The 19,902-nt window shown below is 43.7% G+C and overlaps 4 protein-coding genes across 12 annotated transcripts in view; 1 reads left to right on the plus strand and 3 right to left on the minus strand.

Moving 5' to 3' along the window:
• LOC132990790 (uncharacterized) overlaps positions 1-19,902 on the minus strand; it is a 527,599-nt gene that overhangs the window by 137,139 nt on the left and 370,558 nt on the right. The gene's annotated exons all lie outside the window — the stretch shown is intronic.
• On the minus strand, positions 279-9,933 carry lgals17 (galectin 17). Of its 2 annotated transcripts, none has more exons than XM_061060064.1 (7): positions 9,787-9,933; positions 8,021-8,064; positions 6,837-7,208; positions 6,221-6,311; positions 2,970-3,148; positions 2,759-2,812; positions 279-2,654 (listed from the first exon to the last, which is right to left on the minus strand). In XM_061060064.1, exons 1-7 carry the CDS (start codon positions 9,807-9,809, stop codon positions 2,572-2,574), a joined length of 846 nt encoding a protein of 281 aa, XP_060916047.1. In that variant the 5' UTR covers positions 9,810-9,933; the 3' UTR covers positions 279-2,571. The 2 variants fall into 2 exon arrangements, with proteins under 2 accessions (XP_060916047.1, XP_060916046.1); XM_061060063.1 differs by having other exon boundaries at positions 2,946-3,148.
• LOC132990886 (uncharacterized) lies at positions 11,715-19,881 on the plus strand. Its single transcript, XM_061059365.1, has 5 exons — positions 11,715-11,898; positions 12,733-13,083; positions 13,194-13,307; positions 18,717-18,769; positions 19,230-19,881. Exons 1-5 carry the CDS (start codon positions 11,865-11,867, stop codon positions 19,383-19,385), a joined length of 708 nt encoding a protein of 235 aa, XP_060915348.1. The 5' UTR covers positions 11,715-11,864; the 3' UTR covers positions 19,386-19,881.
• LOC132990885 (uncharacterized) lies at positions 14,427-17,205 on the minus strand. The gene is made up of 2 exons (XM_061059364.1): positions 16,676-17,205; positions 14,427-15,868 (listed from the first exon to the last, which is right to left on the minus strand). The coding sequence occupies exons 1-2, from the start codon at positions 17,012-17,014 to the stop codon at positions 15,359-15,361; spliced, it is 849 nt and encodes a 282-aa protein (XP_060915347.1). The 5' UTR covers positions 17,015-17,205; the 3' UTR covers positions 14,427-15,358.

Here is a 19,902-nt window from a genome sequence, read left to right on the forward strand (position 1 = left end):
CCAAGTTGCTCCCACTGCTTCAGCGGCGGCGTGTGAATGTGTATGAATGGATGAGTTAATGCTGATTGTCTCTTTACCCAGCAGCCTCTACCATCGGTGTATGAATGTGTAGGTGTGACCTGCAAGGGGGAAGAGCTTTGAGTCGTTAAAAGACTAGAAAAGTTCTTATTTTTTATTGATCTATTTATTAGATTTTATTAATCAAACACTATATAAACTTCACTCAAACTAGAATGATCTCATCACAAACACAGAAACATGTTAATAATACTAAGAGCCACTTTTAGATATCACGTTAATATTGCCAAAAACACAATTACTGTTAACCCGACTTTCTGTTAGCATTCACCACAAGCACAGACGGATATATTTTCGTATTGGAGACAGAGCAAACTTAATATTTTGAACACTGCAAACAATAAAACGGCAACAAATACACAACTTCAGAAATGTATATATGTGCATTCGCTACAACCACACAGCGGCCATTTTCCTGTTTCATCATACTCACGGTGGGACGTTCAAACGCTGACGGGCTGTCGTGTCTGAGTTGAAGGTTTTAAGTTCTTTGAATCAGGTGAATATGACAAACAAATGTTTAATTTTCCTCCTGCTGTAAAGACTAGTCCGAAAACTCACACAGCCACATTCCAAAATAAAACAATTTCACAGATTAGCTACGATTACGGCTAATGTTAGCAAAGCTACTTCCTAGCTAACACAACAGTTTGATTGGAATTCACAATACAAAACTTTTGGATGTCATCTTTATAATATTGAATTTTTTTCAAGTTTGTCACAAACTTAACTGAACTTAACACAACTCACAACTTTTAACATTTCACTTAGCTTCTGTTACAGCTAACTTTAGAATTCCTTTTCCTGCCTGGCTTACATTGCTGTGCGTTATGAAACAACATGAAAGTTTCGGGAGTCATCTTTACAAGATCAAACTAAAATTGTGTGACCTTAATGTCAGAAAAAAAAAACTCAGACATCTAGCCTCATTTCAACGTAAAACAACAAAGAACCAAGTATCAAAAGAGCTAAGTTAGCATTGTTCTTACTAGCTAACTTAGCTTTTTGATATTCTGACTCACTGTGATACAAACGTTTTGGATGTCTTAAGTATGAAACTTTCAAATTTGTGTTGCAAACCTCACTGTATTAAACAGAACACAGAAATCAAGCCACATAAAACAAAACAATTAGCCACCTTCACAGCTAACTGAAAGCTAATTGGCTGTCAAATGTCTTTAGATGGAAAATAAATGATCTCAGTGGCCGTGTAGACATAGATCACAAATATGTTTGTATTTAGGAGGATAAACAAAGCTTGAATATTAATTTAATCATTAAAGAGCATTTTTATCAAAGCCCTCATCACTTCCCAGGGGATATAAATGTAAATGAAAACCTTAATCACTCGCTGTACATAGTCAAGACTTCACATGTGTGGGAGATAAAATGGATTTGTTGCAGTCAGATTTACCAAATATGACTAATATCAAGTTTTGACTCACGTTCAAATTTAAAAATATTCATATTTGTATTAGGTAAAGATGTTAAGCGCCTTTAATGAAGCTTCAATGACCTGGATGACTGAGAAGCTACACAGACATTCAAAGTTGTTGTTTTTGTCCCTGACCGGCTCCGGTTGTTACTCCAAGTGTGTGACTACGTTACAGAGAGGATGCAGAGAGAGAGCTTTCTGTTACAGAGGCAGATGATGTTCACGTTACATGACTCTCTTTAAAGCCACCAGACTTCACCAACAGAAACGGTCATTTAACCTCAAAGAACACAGGAACCCCACGTCAACATCTGCTGGAATAGTTTGCCTGCGTTATTGTGTTGTATTCGATCGCATCATTTACAACACAACACAATAACATAAACACACTGATTTATCCATGCAGCAGTACATCAGAGGCTCCGGTGTTATGTGATCTTAGAAAGGGGATTCTGTCAACGGAGACTACGGAGCCCCTGAAGTCCCAAGAAGCTAAGAAAAAAGTGTGCACAAGTTAGATGATAACTTGTACACACAAGACAACTTTTTTCCACAACGTAATATCTTGTGCACAGATATGAGATGATAACTTGTTGGACAGGATTTTTATTTTTAAACTTTGTGGGACTTCAGGGGCTCCGTAGAAGTCTGGTATATCCACAGAGAGCAATCTAACGGCTGTTTCATGTGGAGAGGTCTATCTGTGCAGGGATCCTTTCTGTGATGATGTCACTAAGAATAACTACCTGAGCCTGTCAGGGACAAAAACATCTTTTAGTGGACAAATCTCAGGTCTCTTGCTGCTGCCAGAAGCCAATTAGCAGAAATTGATAAAAACCTTTGATCGTGTTCAGGATTTAAAAATGTAATTACCCTTTAAAGCGATCGTCTTTTTGTCCTGACACCCCAAACTCACAGCACACCAGGCTCATTTCTAAAATGATCCCAGCTAATGTTCAGGAACACAGGGGCGATACGCTTCAGTACAATCATATTATCTCTGTTAGTAAGTGTGCAAGCAGTCGTTTCAGTCGAGCAGTTTTGCTCATTTCATTTTCTCAGGAAAGATGAAGACTTTGGAAAGACGTGACGAGAACAGACAAGAGGAGAAGAGCGGAGAAACTGTGTGTAGAAGCTCCATCTGAAAGACATCAGAGATCGGGAAAAGGAGGAGTTAAAAATTTCTTTTTCATTCATTATTCTTCATGTGGAACTGTTTGTGCTGTCACAAGTGTTATTTCTCACCTGTAGGTTGTTGATTGTCTTGAGTTTGGGGGAGTTTGTGGGAGTTGGCGCCCTCTGTGAAAGAGCGGATCATTACATCAGATACGATGAGCAAATCACAATTCAAGAGTTAGAGCTGCTCTGTGGCAGATTGCATGAAAACGACTTGATCAAACACCAGGTACATTTGAGACGGACGCTAACGCACCAGGAGGTAAAGTGGGTGTCTCACCTTCCACGGAGAGCTTCACGGTGCTCACAGCGAGGCCATGCTCATCCAGGACTTTGTACAGCCCTTCATCCGAGAGCTTCAAACTCTTAATGGTCAGCTGCTCTCTCAGAGGATGTTTCTCCAAACCCTGACTGTTTTCATCGTCCTTCATCCACAGGTCCGTCCAATCAGAGCTGTTCCTGCAGAAAACAGAATAACTAGGGTTAACAATGAGGTTAACCCCAAACCAGCGTTAAAGCATGACATGAGATCTGCCAGAACATGACTTGTAGAAAGAAAACACACTGATGGTTGAGTAAGAGTTCTGCAGCTAGAAATCAAAAGTGTTCGTCCTCTGGGCAGAACGAGCTCAGAAAATGTGATTACTTCTTAGCTAAGAGGAAATCATCAACAGCTTCTTAAAGATTCATGAAAATGTACCATCAAACACTGTTTAACCGTCATTAGAGGACAAACGTGTCCTGGAGGTGAAGAGCTTTATCCTCAGACGAGAATGACATTCAACATCAAAACAGACGTTCATTTTCTTGTAAATTAAGACCAGTCATAGAGTCGTTGGAATAAAAACGGTAAACCTCTTAGGAGCAGGAATGTGCCCAGAGTCAGCAAAGGAGGAGGTAGAAGTCAAACTTATATAATTCCCTAACCCCACCCCCCCCCCACCCCTTCCTCACTTTTCTTCTATTAACTCGTAAATTATCCCCAGTTTATGTGCCACACCAACTAAATAAATAACAATCCCAGTGTATCTACAATCCTAAAATCCACCCTCTGATGTTTTTGTATGAAGGTGGCTCTCAAGGCTGAAGATAGGCTGATGATAGTCCCCTCCACTTTAGCCGCATCGCTCCAGCGCCACCTTGTGACAGCGTTTTTATCCCCGACTCTGTGGGAGGTCTGTGAAGTAGACGCATGGCGGTCCTTCTCGAAGCTTCTGGAGTATTTCCCTGTCGCTCTCCTTCGATTTCTCCCTCGTGCTCAGGTCCGACTTCTCACACCAACACTGCATCTCGACATGAAGAGAGACGGGGTGCTGCTTTTCACAACGTCAACTCCCTTTAATGACAATCCCTCAATAAGGGAACGCAAACTCAGACACGGGCCTCGTAAAGTGCAACAGCCTCCACTGTTATGGTCAAAAATAAAGAATAAATACAGACCAACACAAAAAGACTTCAAACTGCATTAGCAACATCTTCTTAGTAACAAACCAGGCATGCAGTCGAGCATGCCGCTACACTGCCTCTTCTAGCAGGTCACCTGGCCTCAACGACTCACCCGCTGTGACGCTTCAAGACTGCGATGGGACGGGGACGATAGCCCCCCTGACGGCGTGGGCGCCATTCTCTCTGCTCTCTTCATCAGCAACTGTCCCAGACTTTCTCAGTCTCTGTGAAGGAGCACTGGTTGAGATGGACTGGTCCAGTTGTCAAGCCAGTATGTAGGTGGTAAGGTGCCAATCAGTGTCGTTGGAGAACCTCTCTCAACCCTGATTTACCAACTGACTAGAAGCAGCCAATTCTCCTGCATGTAGACATCATCCATCAGCTGCTCCATCTCCTCACTTTGCCGTGCAAAGTCGTGCAGTCTGCAGGTACTCAAACTCAGGTATCTGAGGAGTTTTGATGCCAGGAGAAACCGCAAGTCAACTATCTACAGCTGTAGTCAAACAGGAAAGCTTTCTGTAGAATGGAAAGGCTCTGGTGGTACCGCGCAGGTGGATCTTGACAGTTTGAAGGTAGCCCTTGGTGAGTTTTGGGGTATCATCTCTAACACAGCCTCACAGTAAGAAGGTTCATGATTCATACCTCTAAGCTGGACCGCTCTGCTGTTTGCAGGTTCTCTCTGGGTACTCCGGCCTCCTCCGGAGACATGCTGCTGAGGAGACCTGGTCACTCGGGCATGTGGGCGACCTATTCAGGGAGCCCCAACTCTCACCAAGTGACAGCTGGGATCGGCTCCAGGCCCTGAAACCCCAAACCAGATATTGATATCGATAAAGGATGGCTTGCTGGATGGATGGACGAATCTTCGACGTCATGGAAGGTAAAAGTCTTGTAACTGTTCGTGTTGCTGATCTCAGGACATCTCTCTCGCCGCTGGGCCTCCCTGACGGTAGACGGTTTGTTGGTGCCGCGGTTCTCCACTCGCAAAAGATCTCCAGACTGAAGATAGGCTCAAGTCCCCTCCGAGTGAGTAAGCCCCATCATACTGGCGCCATCTGGTGGTTTGCAGTACATGTAACGCTCAATAGATCACACATTAATAGCGGCAAAAGTTTGACTTATGGAACGTTCTCCTTGTTTCCGACATCCCCTTTATTCTGTTTCTGGTTAATCTTTGTTTCGTGAGCAGGCTCATTAGATGAGTCATAACGTCACACACAGCCTGCAGTCAGTGTTAGTCATTTTAAAGAATGTAGGGAGGAAACAGAGAAGACAAGACGATAAGACGTGATGGAACACAAAATGTGACAAGAAGATGACTGCATGCAGAAGAAAGGAATATTTTTCTGTTTGTACTCTGGGCAGTAGGTACACTGCAAAAACACAAATCCTAGTGAGTGTATTCGTCTAATGTCTCATCAAAATATTTCACTACACTTTATAGAAGCAACATTCAAATAAGAAGTTCAGATAAACGTCAGGATAAGAAAGAAAAAATCCTAAATTGCTTGTAAGACGTAAAAACATCTGCTCATCGCCCCCAGAAGCCCCGCCCCTGGCAGGATGTAGTGTCTACGTTTACTGCTTGTACCTACACTTCAAGCTAACGCACGCTAGCACAAGCTAACGGCCGGTGTTTGTCCCCTGCCTGTCCAACAGGAAGCAGACCAACTCCACGTCAAAAGCCAACACAAGGTTCTCCCTCGTTTTAGAACGAGCTTTATCCGCTTGGTGTTTCTCCTCACTGTGATTATATTTTCTCTTCTTTGCTGCTACGTCCACGTCTGTCATATTCACTGGTTTGAATCCAGTCCAATCACTGAGTTGTATCCACTCCTAAACTCAGCTGCTGCGCTGTCATTGGCTGGAGGAAACACACCAGCTCCCCGCCCAGAACCGTCGCAAGATATCTTTCTGAATTACAAGCAAGTCCAGCCGTATTTGTCATCTATAAGACCACGAGATAAGATCTTTATCCGGACTTATCAGATGAAAACAGTTTTTTATAAGTGTAATGATATTTTGATAAGACACTAGACCAACACACTGGTTGAGATTTGAGTTTTTACAGTGTAATCGGCTCACCTGCCCTGGAAAATGACTCTGACAGAGTGACTGGTGTGCAGGTCCAGAACCAAGTCCTCGCCTGGAGCACGGGTCTGAAGGGACTTGTGGTCTAAGAAGAAAAAATAAACATTCAGTGAAGATGTGAGAATTGATAAAGGACAAGAGACGAATCATTAAACGACAAGAGAGCAGAATGACAAAGAAAACAAAAGACGAGACAAACAATCAGACGAAATAGAAGAGGAGCGAAGACGTCTGACAAAAGAGAAGGTCACGTCTCAGGATTCTTTCATGTGGCGGTCTTTAGACACATTTTGACGTTTATTTTAATTTATATCAACAGATTGAAGCCTGTTCCCATTACAACCAGCTACCCCAATACTCATGACTATAAAACATTTGATCTGAAAACGAAAAAATGGCAAAAAAAAATTATGATGTCGGGCACTTAGAATAACAACGGGACATTCTGTGGTCGAGCACATTTGCCCAGAGGATGACATCGCAGCAATTTACTGGAGCCATTACAACCCTTTCTGAACCTGCAGGTCATTTAGACGATGAATACCCCAGAATACACAGAGCATCTTCAAAGTAGAGGACATGAGAGAGGAAACAAAGAGAACAAACTGACCGCTCACTAACAGCTTGACGCTCTGAATGAACACCCGGGTTTTGGTGGACCACGCTCCGTCCACCACCATGAAGCTCTCGTATCTCCCCATGTCCATAATCTGAACGTCCCTGATGATCAGGGAACAGTCCCCGGACCCCAGCCTCTCCTCCAGGACCCCCACCCGGCCTTCAAACCCGGGTGCCTCAAACTTGCGCTGGCCAAGCTGCTCGAACACGGTGTTGGCCGGGTTCTTCCACTGGATGTGGCAGGCGGGCAGCTCCATCTCCATCTCCCCCAGGCGGCTCTTCCAGCTGCAGGGAAGGACCACCTGCTCTCCCACCTTGGTGTTGACGGGCCGGGGGAGGGTGGATGGGGGGAGGGAAGAGGAGTCTAGAGGACGAGAGGAAGAGGGACAGATCTACTATTTGAAATGCGTTACTTTCAGACATCAGTCAAACTTTCAGGTATCAACTGTTTCTATTGGATGCAACTTCACTTGAGACTAACAGTTTGGATGTCAAAGGTTTTTTTTAAAGGAGCTGAGGAGAGGAAATGGATCAGAATTCATGGGTGATTTCGAATGGATTATGAGGGATAACAGAGTTTAAATGTAGTGTTCTTGTATTTAGAAAGTGTGCATGAGTTTCCTTACAAGGTTTGATAATTGAAAACAGGAAATTACTTTTATTAGAATTATATCAAAGTTTAAAATTCTGTTATCATGACGACCCTGTACCCCAGTAACTTCAGTGGAAAACATAAACTTTGACTGTTCTTGAACAGCTTCCATCTTGTTTATTATCAAAGGAAAAGTTAAACCATCATATGAAATGAAACATGTTTTAAAGGCTGGCTCCAAAATCACATTAGGTCCCCAAAGCACCAGCGACTTCTTCAATTGTTTTCAATGAGGAGAGAGCAGCTGAAGGCAGCCACACAGACATAAATCCTAGCGCCCAGCTATTTCAACTTTTCAGAAAGGTGCTGTTGACGTCCCGGCGCTCTTTTCTAAATGTATGATATTCCCCGTAGTTTTTCCTTCTACAGATGGTGTCTTGTACCAACATCCTCCTCGCTTCGAGTCTGATCGGGAAATAAACGATCTAAAATATAAAACATGCAGTAAAAAGTAACGGAGCATAGTGTCGGTCATACAGCGGCCGTTGTCAACAGAGAATTCATGAGCGTCAACAGATACTCACCAACTAAAGTCCCAACCAGGAAACAGAGGAGATGTCTGAAGAACCTGGGAGAGAGTCATGAGAACATCACTGATTAGTTACAGAACACACCGACTTCATCTTGTCAGAATCCATCACTTGTACTCTAAAGCCGTGGTTCTCAACTGGTGTAGCCTCAGGACCAATCACCACCTCCTTCACGACAAGGCACCACCCGAATTCAGAAACACTTTCAACCAGACAGAACAAAACATAACGGCACGTCGTCAACATCACAAAACTCAACAGTTTTCCACACGGTTTGTCTTTATGAGCAGAGTGAGCAGCCCAATGAAAATGGCTCCACGACCCACCTTTGGGTCCTGATCCCCCAGTTGAGAACCACGGCATTAGAGAAATAACAAAACACTTATATGCGAGTTCTTTCAGAGTTTAAAACCAAGCACGTTATTCATCAAAACAGATTTTTAAAAATACAACGGATACAATGAAGCAAAAAAAAAACATGTCTTCCTTCTACACAAACTGTATGATGAGACATTTTGTAATTTTATTAATCATAATATTTGTTATTCAGGGTGCAGGTTGGTATATGTGGGAGTTAAAGTCCTCAAAGCAGACGGCCCGGGTTCGAGTCCGACCCCTAATTGGCATCCTTCAATCTCTCCACCCATCCATCCATCCCTCTGTTGTGTTCTGAAAGCGTATCCTTCTCAGGCCAGCAGGTGGGACTGCTGTTACTCTACAGCACTGGTTCTCAACTGGTCTTGCCTCAGGACCCACTACCAACTCCTTCACTCCTTCAGAATTGCGACCCAAATTTCTGCAATTTTTCAACCAATCAGATTGATTTCATGACAAATCGGATGGTACAAATCAGGTCACAGAACAAAGAAATGGAATGAAACATTAAAAAGCACTTCATGGACTTTTTGACACTATTTTTTTCCTGGGCACACAATCGCGACCCACTGAAAACAGCTCCAGGACCAACTTTTGGGTCCTGACCCACCAGTTGAGAACCACTGCTCTAGAGAATAGAAAAAAGAAAGGAGAGAATAAGAGAGACAGTGTGTTGTGAAGAATGTGCGCGGATGTAATCCTCTGTTCAGTGACTCTTTGCTTTACCACAAACACATGACACACTCCATCTCTCCATCCATCCAAATCACATTCTTATTGAACGACGCCCTAAATTGCTCCATGATGATTTTCCAGGATATACACAATAATCTATTTCACTTTAATTCCATGAACCCTTTAACGAGTATATAAAAAAATGTAAATATCAAGTTCTTGGGTTTCTAACCTTTTAATAATAAAACATAAATAGGCAGGCGTAGTATCAGTAAGTTTCAGAGGCTTAAAGCATTTTTATCAAATGTGATCTTTGGTCCCACTGTTTGTTTTAATTATTATTTCACCAGTCTGTTGACATTAGAGGTGTCGTCATGGATTGGATTAACAAAAAGTAATTCCTGTAAGTTTCGGTTCTGATCACCTGTCGGTTTCCAGAGAAACGTAACTGCAGCAGGCGGAGAGTTTAAATGACGCGCGTGCAGCTGTGAAGCAGCAGCATCTTAACGTGACATAAACCGAGTTTATATTCTGGAAATGTTTAAATCCTGCAGACTACGAGCTCATTCACTGACGAGTTGCAGACAAAATACTTTTGAGAGGATTCTGCATGCTTAAAAAAAAGAAAAACTGGTCAAAAAATATATATATATTTGAATGAATCTCCAAACGAATAGAGCTCGGATGAAAAGAAATACATGGATTCTTACCATTTGTGTGTGGTAGTTTTCATGATCTCTGCTGTTTGGTAATCTAGCTCAGTCCCCTTCTCCTCCTGTCTGCTCTCAGCTCTGATGGTAGAGTGTGATCTCTTTCAGTCTGGATCTCTCTTCATGAACGTTAGGTTTCGTTTCTGCTCCCGTGCGCCTCCCTCCCTCCCTCCTCATACGGGCGGAGAATAAAGTCCAACTTTCGGTGTAGATGTCAGGGTAGAAAAATCAATTTGAGGACGTTTTTTCTTTTAGTCGTAATTCTTAAAAACAAAAATAACCCAGATCACATCAGATTAATTTTTTTCACATACGGAGGCCCTAAGGTCATATCCATACATACATAACCAGTTCATATCAGTCGTTTTCTCATACCTTGAGAAATTAACTCATTACCATGGTAATCTCAGTGTTGGTTTGTGAGAAAACATTGGCTTATTAGCCCGTCACCACGCCCTAACAAAATCATAAACAACCTGACACATTCTTATTGATTTGGCAACACGTCAACAAGGTTTCCCAGCCTGTGAATTGGAGCGCCACATGCACACACAGTCAGTCATGCACACACAGTCAGTCATGCACACACAGTCAGTCATGCACACACAGTCAGTCATGCACACACAGTCAGTCATGCACACACTCACACGCACAGCGCTGCGCTCCCATGCTGGCTCCGTTGATCCTGTGTCGCCCCTGTAACGGGATCGCTCTGTCCGCCGAGATATTCACATTAATGGAGGATGAGAGTTGGAAGAGGGATTCTATCATAAGAAGAGGAGTAATATAAAACATGTGAAATATTTAACAAACACTCTTTTGTGTTTTGTTTATTTACAATATTAAAGTCATAAACGGATGCAAATGAGGCTGTGGTCATAGTGAAAGAGCAGCATCCGCATTTGTGAAAATGAAAGGGGGGACCCTCAAAACCACTACAGAGACAATTCTCTCCTCGTCAGTGTGGTTCTCTCTCCGGGAAGGCCCCAGGTCACCGCAGCATCTTTTCAGAGTCCTGATACTCATGACAATGTGACGCTGATGTGCCAACAGAATGTGTAGTTTCATATCTGCAGACGTGAAGAACCCAACACGCCTCATCAGAAATGTAGAGACCTTAAAGCCGCTCATTCCACAGATAGGAACTCAATCTGTGTTACAGACGACATCAGTTAGTGTTTCCTCATTAGTGAAACCTTTACTCAAGTATACCGTGTGTGTAGACATATACACACACCTTACAGTTGAGGTGCCAGCTCCTCCCTTCAGGCAGACAATACAGGGTTAACCTTAGGAACAACCGTTTCAAAAACTCCTTTGTCCCCATCAAAGCCCTCAACACTACCTAAACTGTAGTGTGTGTGTGTGTAGCTGTACCTGCACTGTTCATTACTTTTCTTAATTATTACATATTTATGGTTTTAATAATTTACTTGAATGGAATTTGATGATTATTTAACTAGTCACGATTTACTGAATTAATGTATTTTGATATTTTGCTACTGCATCAGAGCACTGCGAAGTCCGAGGCAAATTTCCCTCTGGGACAATAAAGACAGTAAAATCTTATCTTCACAAGATGCTCCACGTTCATCATTTTTGTTCAGATGGCTGCTGCTCTATAACTTTAGAATAAAATAACGACTTTATTCTGTCGTACATGTATGACTTTAATTACGAAATCTAAAAACAAAATCCCCATTATGTGGCCATAATACTCCTTTGTCTCACTCAAACATGAAAACCCCCGAGGTGTGTTCTTATTCTCAGGCTTTTATTTGAAAGTTCGCTGCGACCGCTTCCAGCTTTCCTCAGAAACGAAACCTAAGGACTGCGCATGCGCGATGCTGCCTTATCAGTTTCGTGACCAACAGAGGGAGAAGTGGAAACTTAAAGGGTTGTTGACACGCTGCTGTCATGTTGGAGACAGACATGTTGGTGGTCTCTTCAGTCTAAAAGCCCCTGCTCACTCCCTCACACACACACACACACACTAACAGCTCGTTCACTGATCACTCTGTGTCCTCGTGCTCCTGCAGCGCGAGCCCTAAACCCCTGGAGATTATCATTAATAAATAATGGCAGATGTCACGTGGATCATCACTTTGCTCTGTAAGTTCTGTTTTTAATTATCGAGGGCGTTTCCAAGCCTTTCAAGGTTTGTGTGTGGAGAGATTCAAGGACTTTGGATTTGAGATAGAGCTTTATTTACGGAGGTATCGTTTTATATCGTCTGTCTGTAGTTTTGTTGTTTATTCGGGTCACTTAAAGGTTGTCACTACACGTTTTAAACCAATCAACCGACATCAATAACGGGTCTGCTACCATGAAAAAAAAAAAAAAAGACAAAAAAAGAAATTGCAGGCAAACTCCTGCACACATTGTTTACATTGCACAAATATTTGCCAACATATTTGTGCAATTGAAACATCTCTCTCTCCGCGCAGCTTTGGTTTGTAAAAAAAAAAAAAAAGATCGGAAGATCGAGCCTGCAGGTGTGGCGCTGCATTGTAACACCTGTACCTGTTACCTACTCTGGCTCACAGAGGAGAGGAGGGTCCGGGCTCAGCGTGAAGCTCCTGATGAGTGCAGGCAGAGCTGGATGAACGAGATGATCTAACATGCACAGATCAGACAGTTCTGTTGTTCTAATTCATGGCAGTGAGTGGGGCACGAGAGAGGGGGGGAGGGGGGGGGGGGGGGGGGGGGGTCATAAAGAGGCAGAGTCTGAAATAAGGGTTTTTAATGACGCGAGTATCAGATAGATAAGGAGGTTTATGAGCTGCAAATAATGTAAAGCTCCTCAAGTTGTCACAAACTGACAACATGGAAGGTGAACCTGAGGAGGAGACAGGAGGCCTGAGAACAGTCTCAAAGCAAGCGCCGTAACATACAGTATCGAATGATTCTGTTACATATTGTCTTTTGATCCCTCACCTTCCTCAGGTGCTGCAGCTCACCTGTCCTCAGCCTCACCTGTTCTCCGCTCAGCCCTTGTGGTCCAGCCAGGTCATAATGTGTCTCTGAGCTGTAACCTGACCTCCTGCGGTCAGATCACCTGGTACCTGCTGCGCTCCGATCAGCTGCTGCCCCTGCTGACGGTCACCCTTGACACGTTTGGTCAGCGTCCCGTGAACTACCACGCCGCTGCCGACAGACGGAGATACGTTGAGGAGAAGGGATTGGTCGCTCTGATGATTCTGCAGGTGGAGGAGGAGGATGCAGGACTGTATTTCTGCTCCGGGACGTGTGCAGATAATGTTTGTGTCAGCAGAGGGATTCACCTGGCTGTTCATGGTAAGGTTATTTATTTATGTATTTTTACTCTGGAGGATAACAGGTTATCTGGTTTTATTGGACTCAGTAAGACATCAGTAAATGAACTCTTTAGTGTTCTGTGTCTGCAGGAGCTGGAGGGGAGTCTGCAGGGCTGCCATGTTGGACTCTAGGGATCTGTGTTCTTCCAGCTGTACTCGTCTCCTGTTTCCTCTTCATCGTCATCGGACTCGTCCTGTACTCAGGTGTGTCTTTGTGTCCTCTCAACTTCTCAACTTTATCATTGTAAGGACCAAAAAGGTATAGACGGTAAAAGAGAGGACATGCTCACTTCTTTAAAGAGCCTTTTGAGACGTGGAGCCAGAGCGAGAATCAGGTTAAAGACGAAATTATGGTGCCGCCGTCTGCAGCACCATCTTGGTAACAATTCACTTAGCAGACTCTTTTATCCAAAGCGACGTACATCAGAGAGTAAGTACAACACTCATCCATTCATACACCGCCACCGAAGCAGCGGGAGCAATGCGGGGTTCAGTGTCTTGCCCAAGGACACGTTGCTCAGCTGGGGATCGAACCCTCGACCTTGGTTGAGAGGCGACGACCAACTGAGCCACAGCCGCCCACACTTGTGGGAATTGTAGTCCTATTGACCGAATGGACTACAGAGATACATAAGTAGATGTTTAGGGAAAATTACAAAAAGAAGACATCAAGAGTTTAATACTCACAGGGGATCATAACAACTCCAACTGTTCACTGTAGCTACAATAATGAAACCACTTCTGGTTCAGCAGCACAGAAATGATCAGTGTGTGAGTGTTTGTGCAATGAGGAATAAAAAACTATGATTACAATCTGCAGAATTTCCTCTTTTGAGAATGAGAACTTAAAATAATTTCATTGTTACTGCAGTGGTTAGCGCTGTCCCCTCACAGCGAGGAGGTTCCTGGTTTGAATCCCCGTCTGACAGGAGCCTCTCTGTGTGGAGTTTGCATGTTCTCTCCAGGTACTCCGGCTTCCTCCCACAGTCCAAAGACGTGCTCGTTAGGTTAACTGGTGACTCTAAATTGCCCGCAGGTGTGAATGTGAGTGTGGCTGGTTGTCTGTCTCTATATGTCAGCGCTGTGATTGGCTGGTGAACAATCCAGGGTGTAACCCTGCCTCTTGACCCCTAACGGGACAAGTGGTGTAGATGATGGATGGATGGTTACTTCAATTCAGAAGTATTAAATGAAAACAATCGCACTTATGCACCACTAGATGGCAGCATTATTCAACCTTCTTGTCTCTGCAGTTTCAACTTGGTTTGACCAAAACTTAAAGATTTTCTATATTTACAGAAGGAACCACAACCATGCATGACAAACTTGATATGTTGTTTTATTTTCTATGACTCATCATGTAAGTCAAATCATTACAGCCCAGAGCTTGAAATAATCCCAGAGGTTAAAAAGATTTCTTAGTTTTTTAAAGTTGTTAAAACATGAGACTGTAAAAAAAGGCAGCTTTAGCTACAGATCGTGTGTGAACTCGGTGAAGGAGGTTTCCAGGTAAGGAGGAGAGCAGCATTATGTTTATGAGGTTTGCAGAACATTGAAGACTTTAACACTATCAAAATAAAAGACGTAGATCTGGAGACATTTAGGGATTAGGCATTTTAGGATGGATATGCACTGGTTATGATCCATCTTTGTTGACAGTTGTAACAACGTAACAATCCCAGGTAGCCGCCCTCACCTTAACTTCGCCCCTGCTTTGTGCTCTGGGTGACTCTAAGTGGGACCAACATTTACTTCATCAGGATGTATAGAAGAAGACTTGAAACTGGAGATCGAGACCATAAACTCGTTCATTTTGCCTATCTGTAATCTGGCAACATTCTGTATCCAGGGGTGTTTGCCCCCTGCTGGCTGTTTGGAAGAATGCAGATTTTAATTTTTGAAACCAGAGTTGCTACTTTAATTTGAATACATGTTGAATTTGGATAGCAGGATGACACGACTGACTCTATTTGACTGATAGAAACAGTGACGCTGACAGCAGCACCTTTTCAAAAAGTCTGCTCTCTCTGTCATGGGAAGAGTTGGAAAGAAAAAGGCTTTAACAGAAAATGATGTTTTGTGGACAGAGGCTCTAAGAAAATGGTTTTAGCTATTTCTTTAGTTTTTTTTTCCACATCCCTAACAAACCTGATCGGAGCACGTGCTGAAACTTAACATTTATAAACTTCTGTAGAATTTCACTGCAGAGAAGTGAATCAGGAAAACTTCAGGCAGATTAAATGTTCCTGATTATCTTAAACCTGCTTCAGCAGCAGCCCGTAGGGTCGCATGGACTCCTGCACGATGCCTCTGGTCTGGACGTCGTTGGAGCCTTCAGGGACGTAGACCAGCCACACGTTTTCTCTCTGACACTTGTTCCTCTTCGCTGGGTTGATGCGGTTCTGGAGGACAGCTTTGTACGTCTTCCCGTCCACTTTGGACTTGAACTTCTTGCAATATTTCTCTGCCATCTGGACATCGGGCGTGGAGTACACCCCTCTTCCTTTCGTCTCCCCATGGACCAGAGAGGCAGCGGCGGCATCCAGGAACTGTGGGTCATCCGTGGTGTTCTCTCCACGTGTAAAGATGACGCCCAGGGAGCCGTCCATGTTGTTTCCGTGGTACGAGACGGGCCAGGCGTCTGCCCCCGTTCCGAGCCAGCCGTTGCCACCATCGTACCGCTTGGTGACCTGCAGGGCGACTCGGTTCCAGCCGCAGGGACGGAGGTACGGCTCATTTCCTCTCAGGAACGTAGTGTTACCGTCCTGAAGGGGGCAGAGGGGAGAGAGGAACCTTTAGTGGAGAATGCTTACAGGCTACATGCTGATTATAATTTCTTCATCACAGAACACGTCAACAGTATCATCCATACATTGGTTTACTCCTCCTCCTCTTCCTTGCCCGCTTAAACACTCCTTCCCTCTCTCTCTCCCTCCCTCTCTTCATCACTGACTAATAGGGATGTAACAGTACCTGTGGGCGTGTCCAGACTTTTCTCACCGGGGGGGGGGGGGTTGGGTGCATGCCAACTCTCGCACACTGTCTACTTTGCGAGTTAGTCATTTCCTAAGAACCCATCTCAAGAAATAGATGTTCTCAGTCAGAGTAGTTTAAATTAAACTTAAGTCCCGCCTCTGATAAGCTAAATGGCCAATCATAGGTTGGGGTTGGGGTACCTGGGGAGTCCAATCAGATTTTAATGGGGGGCCCATGCCACCCCTCCTGGACACTCCTCTGGACACACCCCTGCTCCCTCACTCCCTCTCTCTCGCTTGTTTGCTCAGCTTCTCTCTCACTCCTTTTCTTGCCCAGTTCTTGCCTCAAGAGCACACTTGCTTCCTTTGTCTTTTTCTTCCTCCCTGCCTCCTACCCTTACGTGTTCATTCCTTTCCTCACTTCCTTTGACACACAGTTTTCCCCTTTCGCTTTCCTTTTCTTATTTCCTCCCTCGCTCACTTTAGTTCAGCTTGGTTTGTCAGCATCGTATTTCACATTTTTGATCAATGATATAAAAACGGTATCATATGAATCATGCGGGAGAAGAAATGCAGTAAAGTCCTGTGTCCTCTCACCTTGATGTTGGTGAAGTCGTAGTTGAACTGCGGGTGGAAGAAGTCCTGAGGGTTGATCTTCATTGTGGTCAGGATGTTCTCTGGGGGTCCGGCGGTGGAGGGGCCCTCCTTCAGCGACAGGGGGGAGCTGTACAGGTCCCTTTCATCCAGATCCTGCAGGGATAAAGTCCCTAAACTGGGGTACTCCAGCTGCTTAAAGCCCTCCTGCTTGTAAAACTCCTTCAGGGCAACGACGTTCACAAAGTCCTGCGGGGTGAGCTGAGAGGAGCCGTCTGTCTGCTCCACATTACAGCCAGAGAGAGCCGACAGGGCCTCCAAACATAGCTGAGTGTCCGGCATGGTGCAGAGAGCAAGGAAAGTGCAGAAAAGATTTCAGCGGGCTCTTCCTTACAACTAAAACAAACTTCCTCCTATTTTCTCAGTGTTCAGAGCACTTTATCTTCAATAAAAGGTGTAAAACGAAGAGCTAGAAACACTGCCTGCTCCCTCGACAACAACAGCTTGACTAGTTTCACTTTCACTTACTGACTGGGGAAGGCTTTACCGGTCACACTGCCTGCTCTGGTATGCAGGCTTGGCTATTCAGGGCACAGTGTAAAATTAACCCCTGCATAGATAGATTCTGTAAAGTTTGTGTTTAAGATCCAGCCGTAGATGTCAATAAAATCAGCTGTTGGATCCAAAGCCTCTAAATACTAATCTAATCTAATCTCCACATATACAATCAGCTGTTTGGTAGGTGGGTTCTGGGTTTCCTCACACTCTAAATTCTTGGTGGTTCCTGTATTTATTAACTTTCTTTAACTCTCCGGGTTGGTAATGTGTGAAACATAACCGTCAGGAGCTAGTGCAGCTGATCATTGTGCATCTAAAGGGTAACTAACCACTGACAGGCTCCATTATTCTAAGGATCTGATCACATGTTTACAGACAGAAACAGCTGATGCATTGCCCTTTTCATATAGTTCTTAACTTTATGACCAAAACAATATTTTTACTGGGAAAAAAAGTTGTTTCTGTTCTTCTGAATGCTCCATGTTTGTTTGTGAGGTTAAATCTTCACTTGTCAATCGTCTGCAGGCTTTCAAGAGTGAAACGTCTTGAAACCGACTGTTTGTTAAAAAGACTTGTTTCTTTTTCAAATTAAAGGTCTATCTCAGGCGACAAGATAAGACGTACTTTATTGTCCTCAAAGGGAATTGTGTCTTGGACTCTGTCCTGCAGTTATAAAAGAAAAAAAATATCTTCCTGCTGCGGTGACATGTTGACTTTTTGATCCAGTAGATGGCGCCCTTGCGCACCAGCATGAAACCAAAACAAACTGCTGTTCGGCCACACCTCCTCCATACTGAAGCCTGCACTCTCCAGAGACACACTTCCAACCCCTCTCCACTCGCGTTCACAAGGAGTTATGAATTAGAACGCACCATAATAAAACACCATTAAGCACAAGTGTGCTCGAGCTGCCTGTGCTCTGCATTGATGTGTTAGCATGCTCACCATAGATAGCCGTCCTCAGTGTCTCCCTGTAGTCTCAGTGATGTAAAAGAAGGACACTGCTGCATCTTTGAACGTCTCATTTCACTTTAACAAACTCTCAGACAGCTCAGCTGACGAGTCCAAAGTAATATCCACCTTATGACATCACACATTGACCTTTGTTACGGTTCCTTTGAGCTGTTTGACCTCACTTTGGGATCCCTAACCACTTCCTGTTGCTGTGCTTAACTTCATGTCCTAAACTTCCAACTACAGGAAGGGCTTTGCTGTATTTCAAAATGCAGCCAAGGAACAGAGGCTAAAGTCCTCGTCGAAGCAGCCGTGGGTTAGAATCAGACCTCGGCGCTTTGCTGCACGCCTCCAACACTCTCTCCTCCTTTATTTCCTGTCTGTCCTCAGCTGACCTATCCACCCCCCCACACACACACACACACACACTAAAAGATGATGAATCATGATTTAAAAAAGGCAGCTCGTTCGGCAGCCCTTGTTATAACTCATTCAAGATGACTGACTCAGTGTTCTTGTCCTCTCTCTGCAGGTAAACCAGCTGTTTGCAGCTGTAGATGCAACAAGAGTCCAAAGGTCACAGAGGTCAGTAGATCACGACGTGTTCCCCTGCTGCATTCAAACGTGATTCATAAACATGTTCTTTTTGTTTTGCATGTTAAAAATGTATCAATCATTATTTGTAAGTGTTATCTGGAGGCCCTTTGGCATAAGATATGGGATAATATACAAGAAGGATTTCTCCTTTGTATTCCTCATGTTCCTGTTGCCCACACTTTCTCGCCACTGAGCTGGAGGTCGGAGCAGGCCATGCATGAATGAGAACGGCGGTGGTTGTTGTGGGGACGACACAGTCATGCCGATTTTAAAATGTGTTTTTTGCAGGTGTTTCAGTTATGGTCTCATGTGTTGGACAACATGCATTTAGGACGTCTATGACCTCTTAAAACTTAACTTTAAATGATGAAATCAGATAATTCAGCATCGATGTTTTTGCTTCTTGTTGAACCGGTTTTTAATGTTTCGTCGTCGTTTGTCTCTGCAGGACGCGTCTCTGCACTACTCCAGTCTGAAGCATGCAGGAAAGCCCCGCCCCTCTGGCCGAGGAGCAGGAGGAGGAGGGACAGGATTGGTTAAAATGGAAGTCACATACTCCACGGTGGCCGGTTGCAAAAACCCAAATGGTTCAAATAATCGCTGACTTTGTGTTACTGTCATATTCTAACACCAATTACACCAAATACACCAAATACAAAGCTCTGATACCGAATGTAAGTCTTCTTAGACTCAAATGTTTTTTTTATTGTTATTATTTTCTGCTCTTTAAAGACGTAAAGAATGAGTCACACACTGTTTTTTTATATACTGTAAGTCTCTATGAATACTGTAACTCACCACACTTTGACTCGCCTCCTCTTTAAATCACATCAGACTGTCAACATGTTGTAAATATGATCCTCAGCTTTACTTTTATCAAACTTCATTTCACCTCCATAAGAACTTCAACATTCACAAAAACACAAGAAGAATGTAAAACATGCGACTGACTGACTGTTTCTGACAAAAGCACGACTGATATCTGCTCTTCATGGATCAATCCAGCATCCATTGTTGCTTATCTTCTTTGTTACTGATGATCGAATGTTTTTATCTACAATTTAATTCTGTTTCAAATAAATACAGAGAGATATAAACAACTTCTGTCGTGTCAATATTTT

This window comes from Labrus mixtus, chromosome 16, assembly GCF_963584025.1.
Source record: "Labrus mixtus chromosome 16, fLabMix1.1, whole genome shotgun sequence".
In the NCBI taxonomy this organism is placed as follows: Eukaryota; Metazoa; Chordata; class Actinopteri; order Labriformes; family Labridae; genus Labrus; species Labrus mixtus.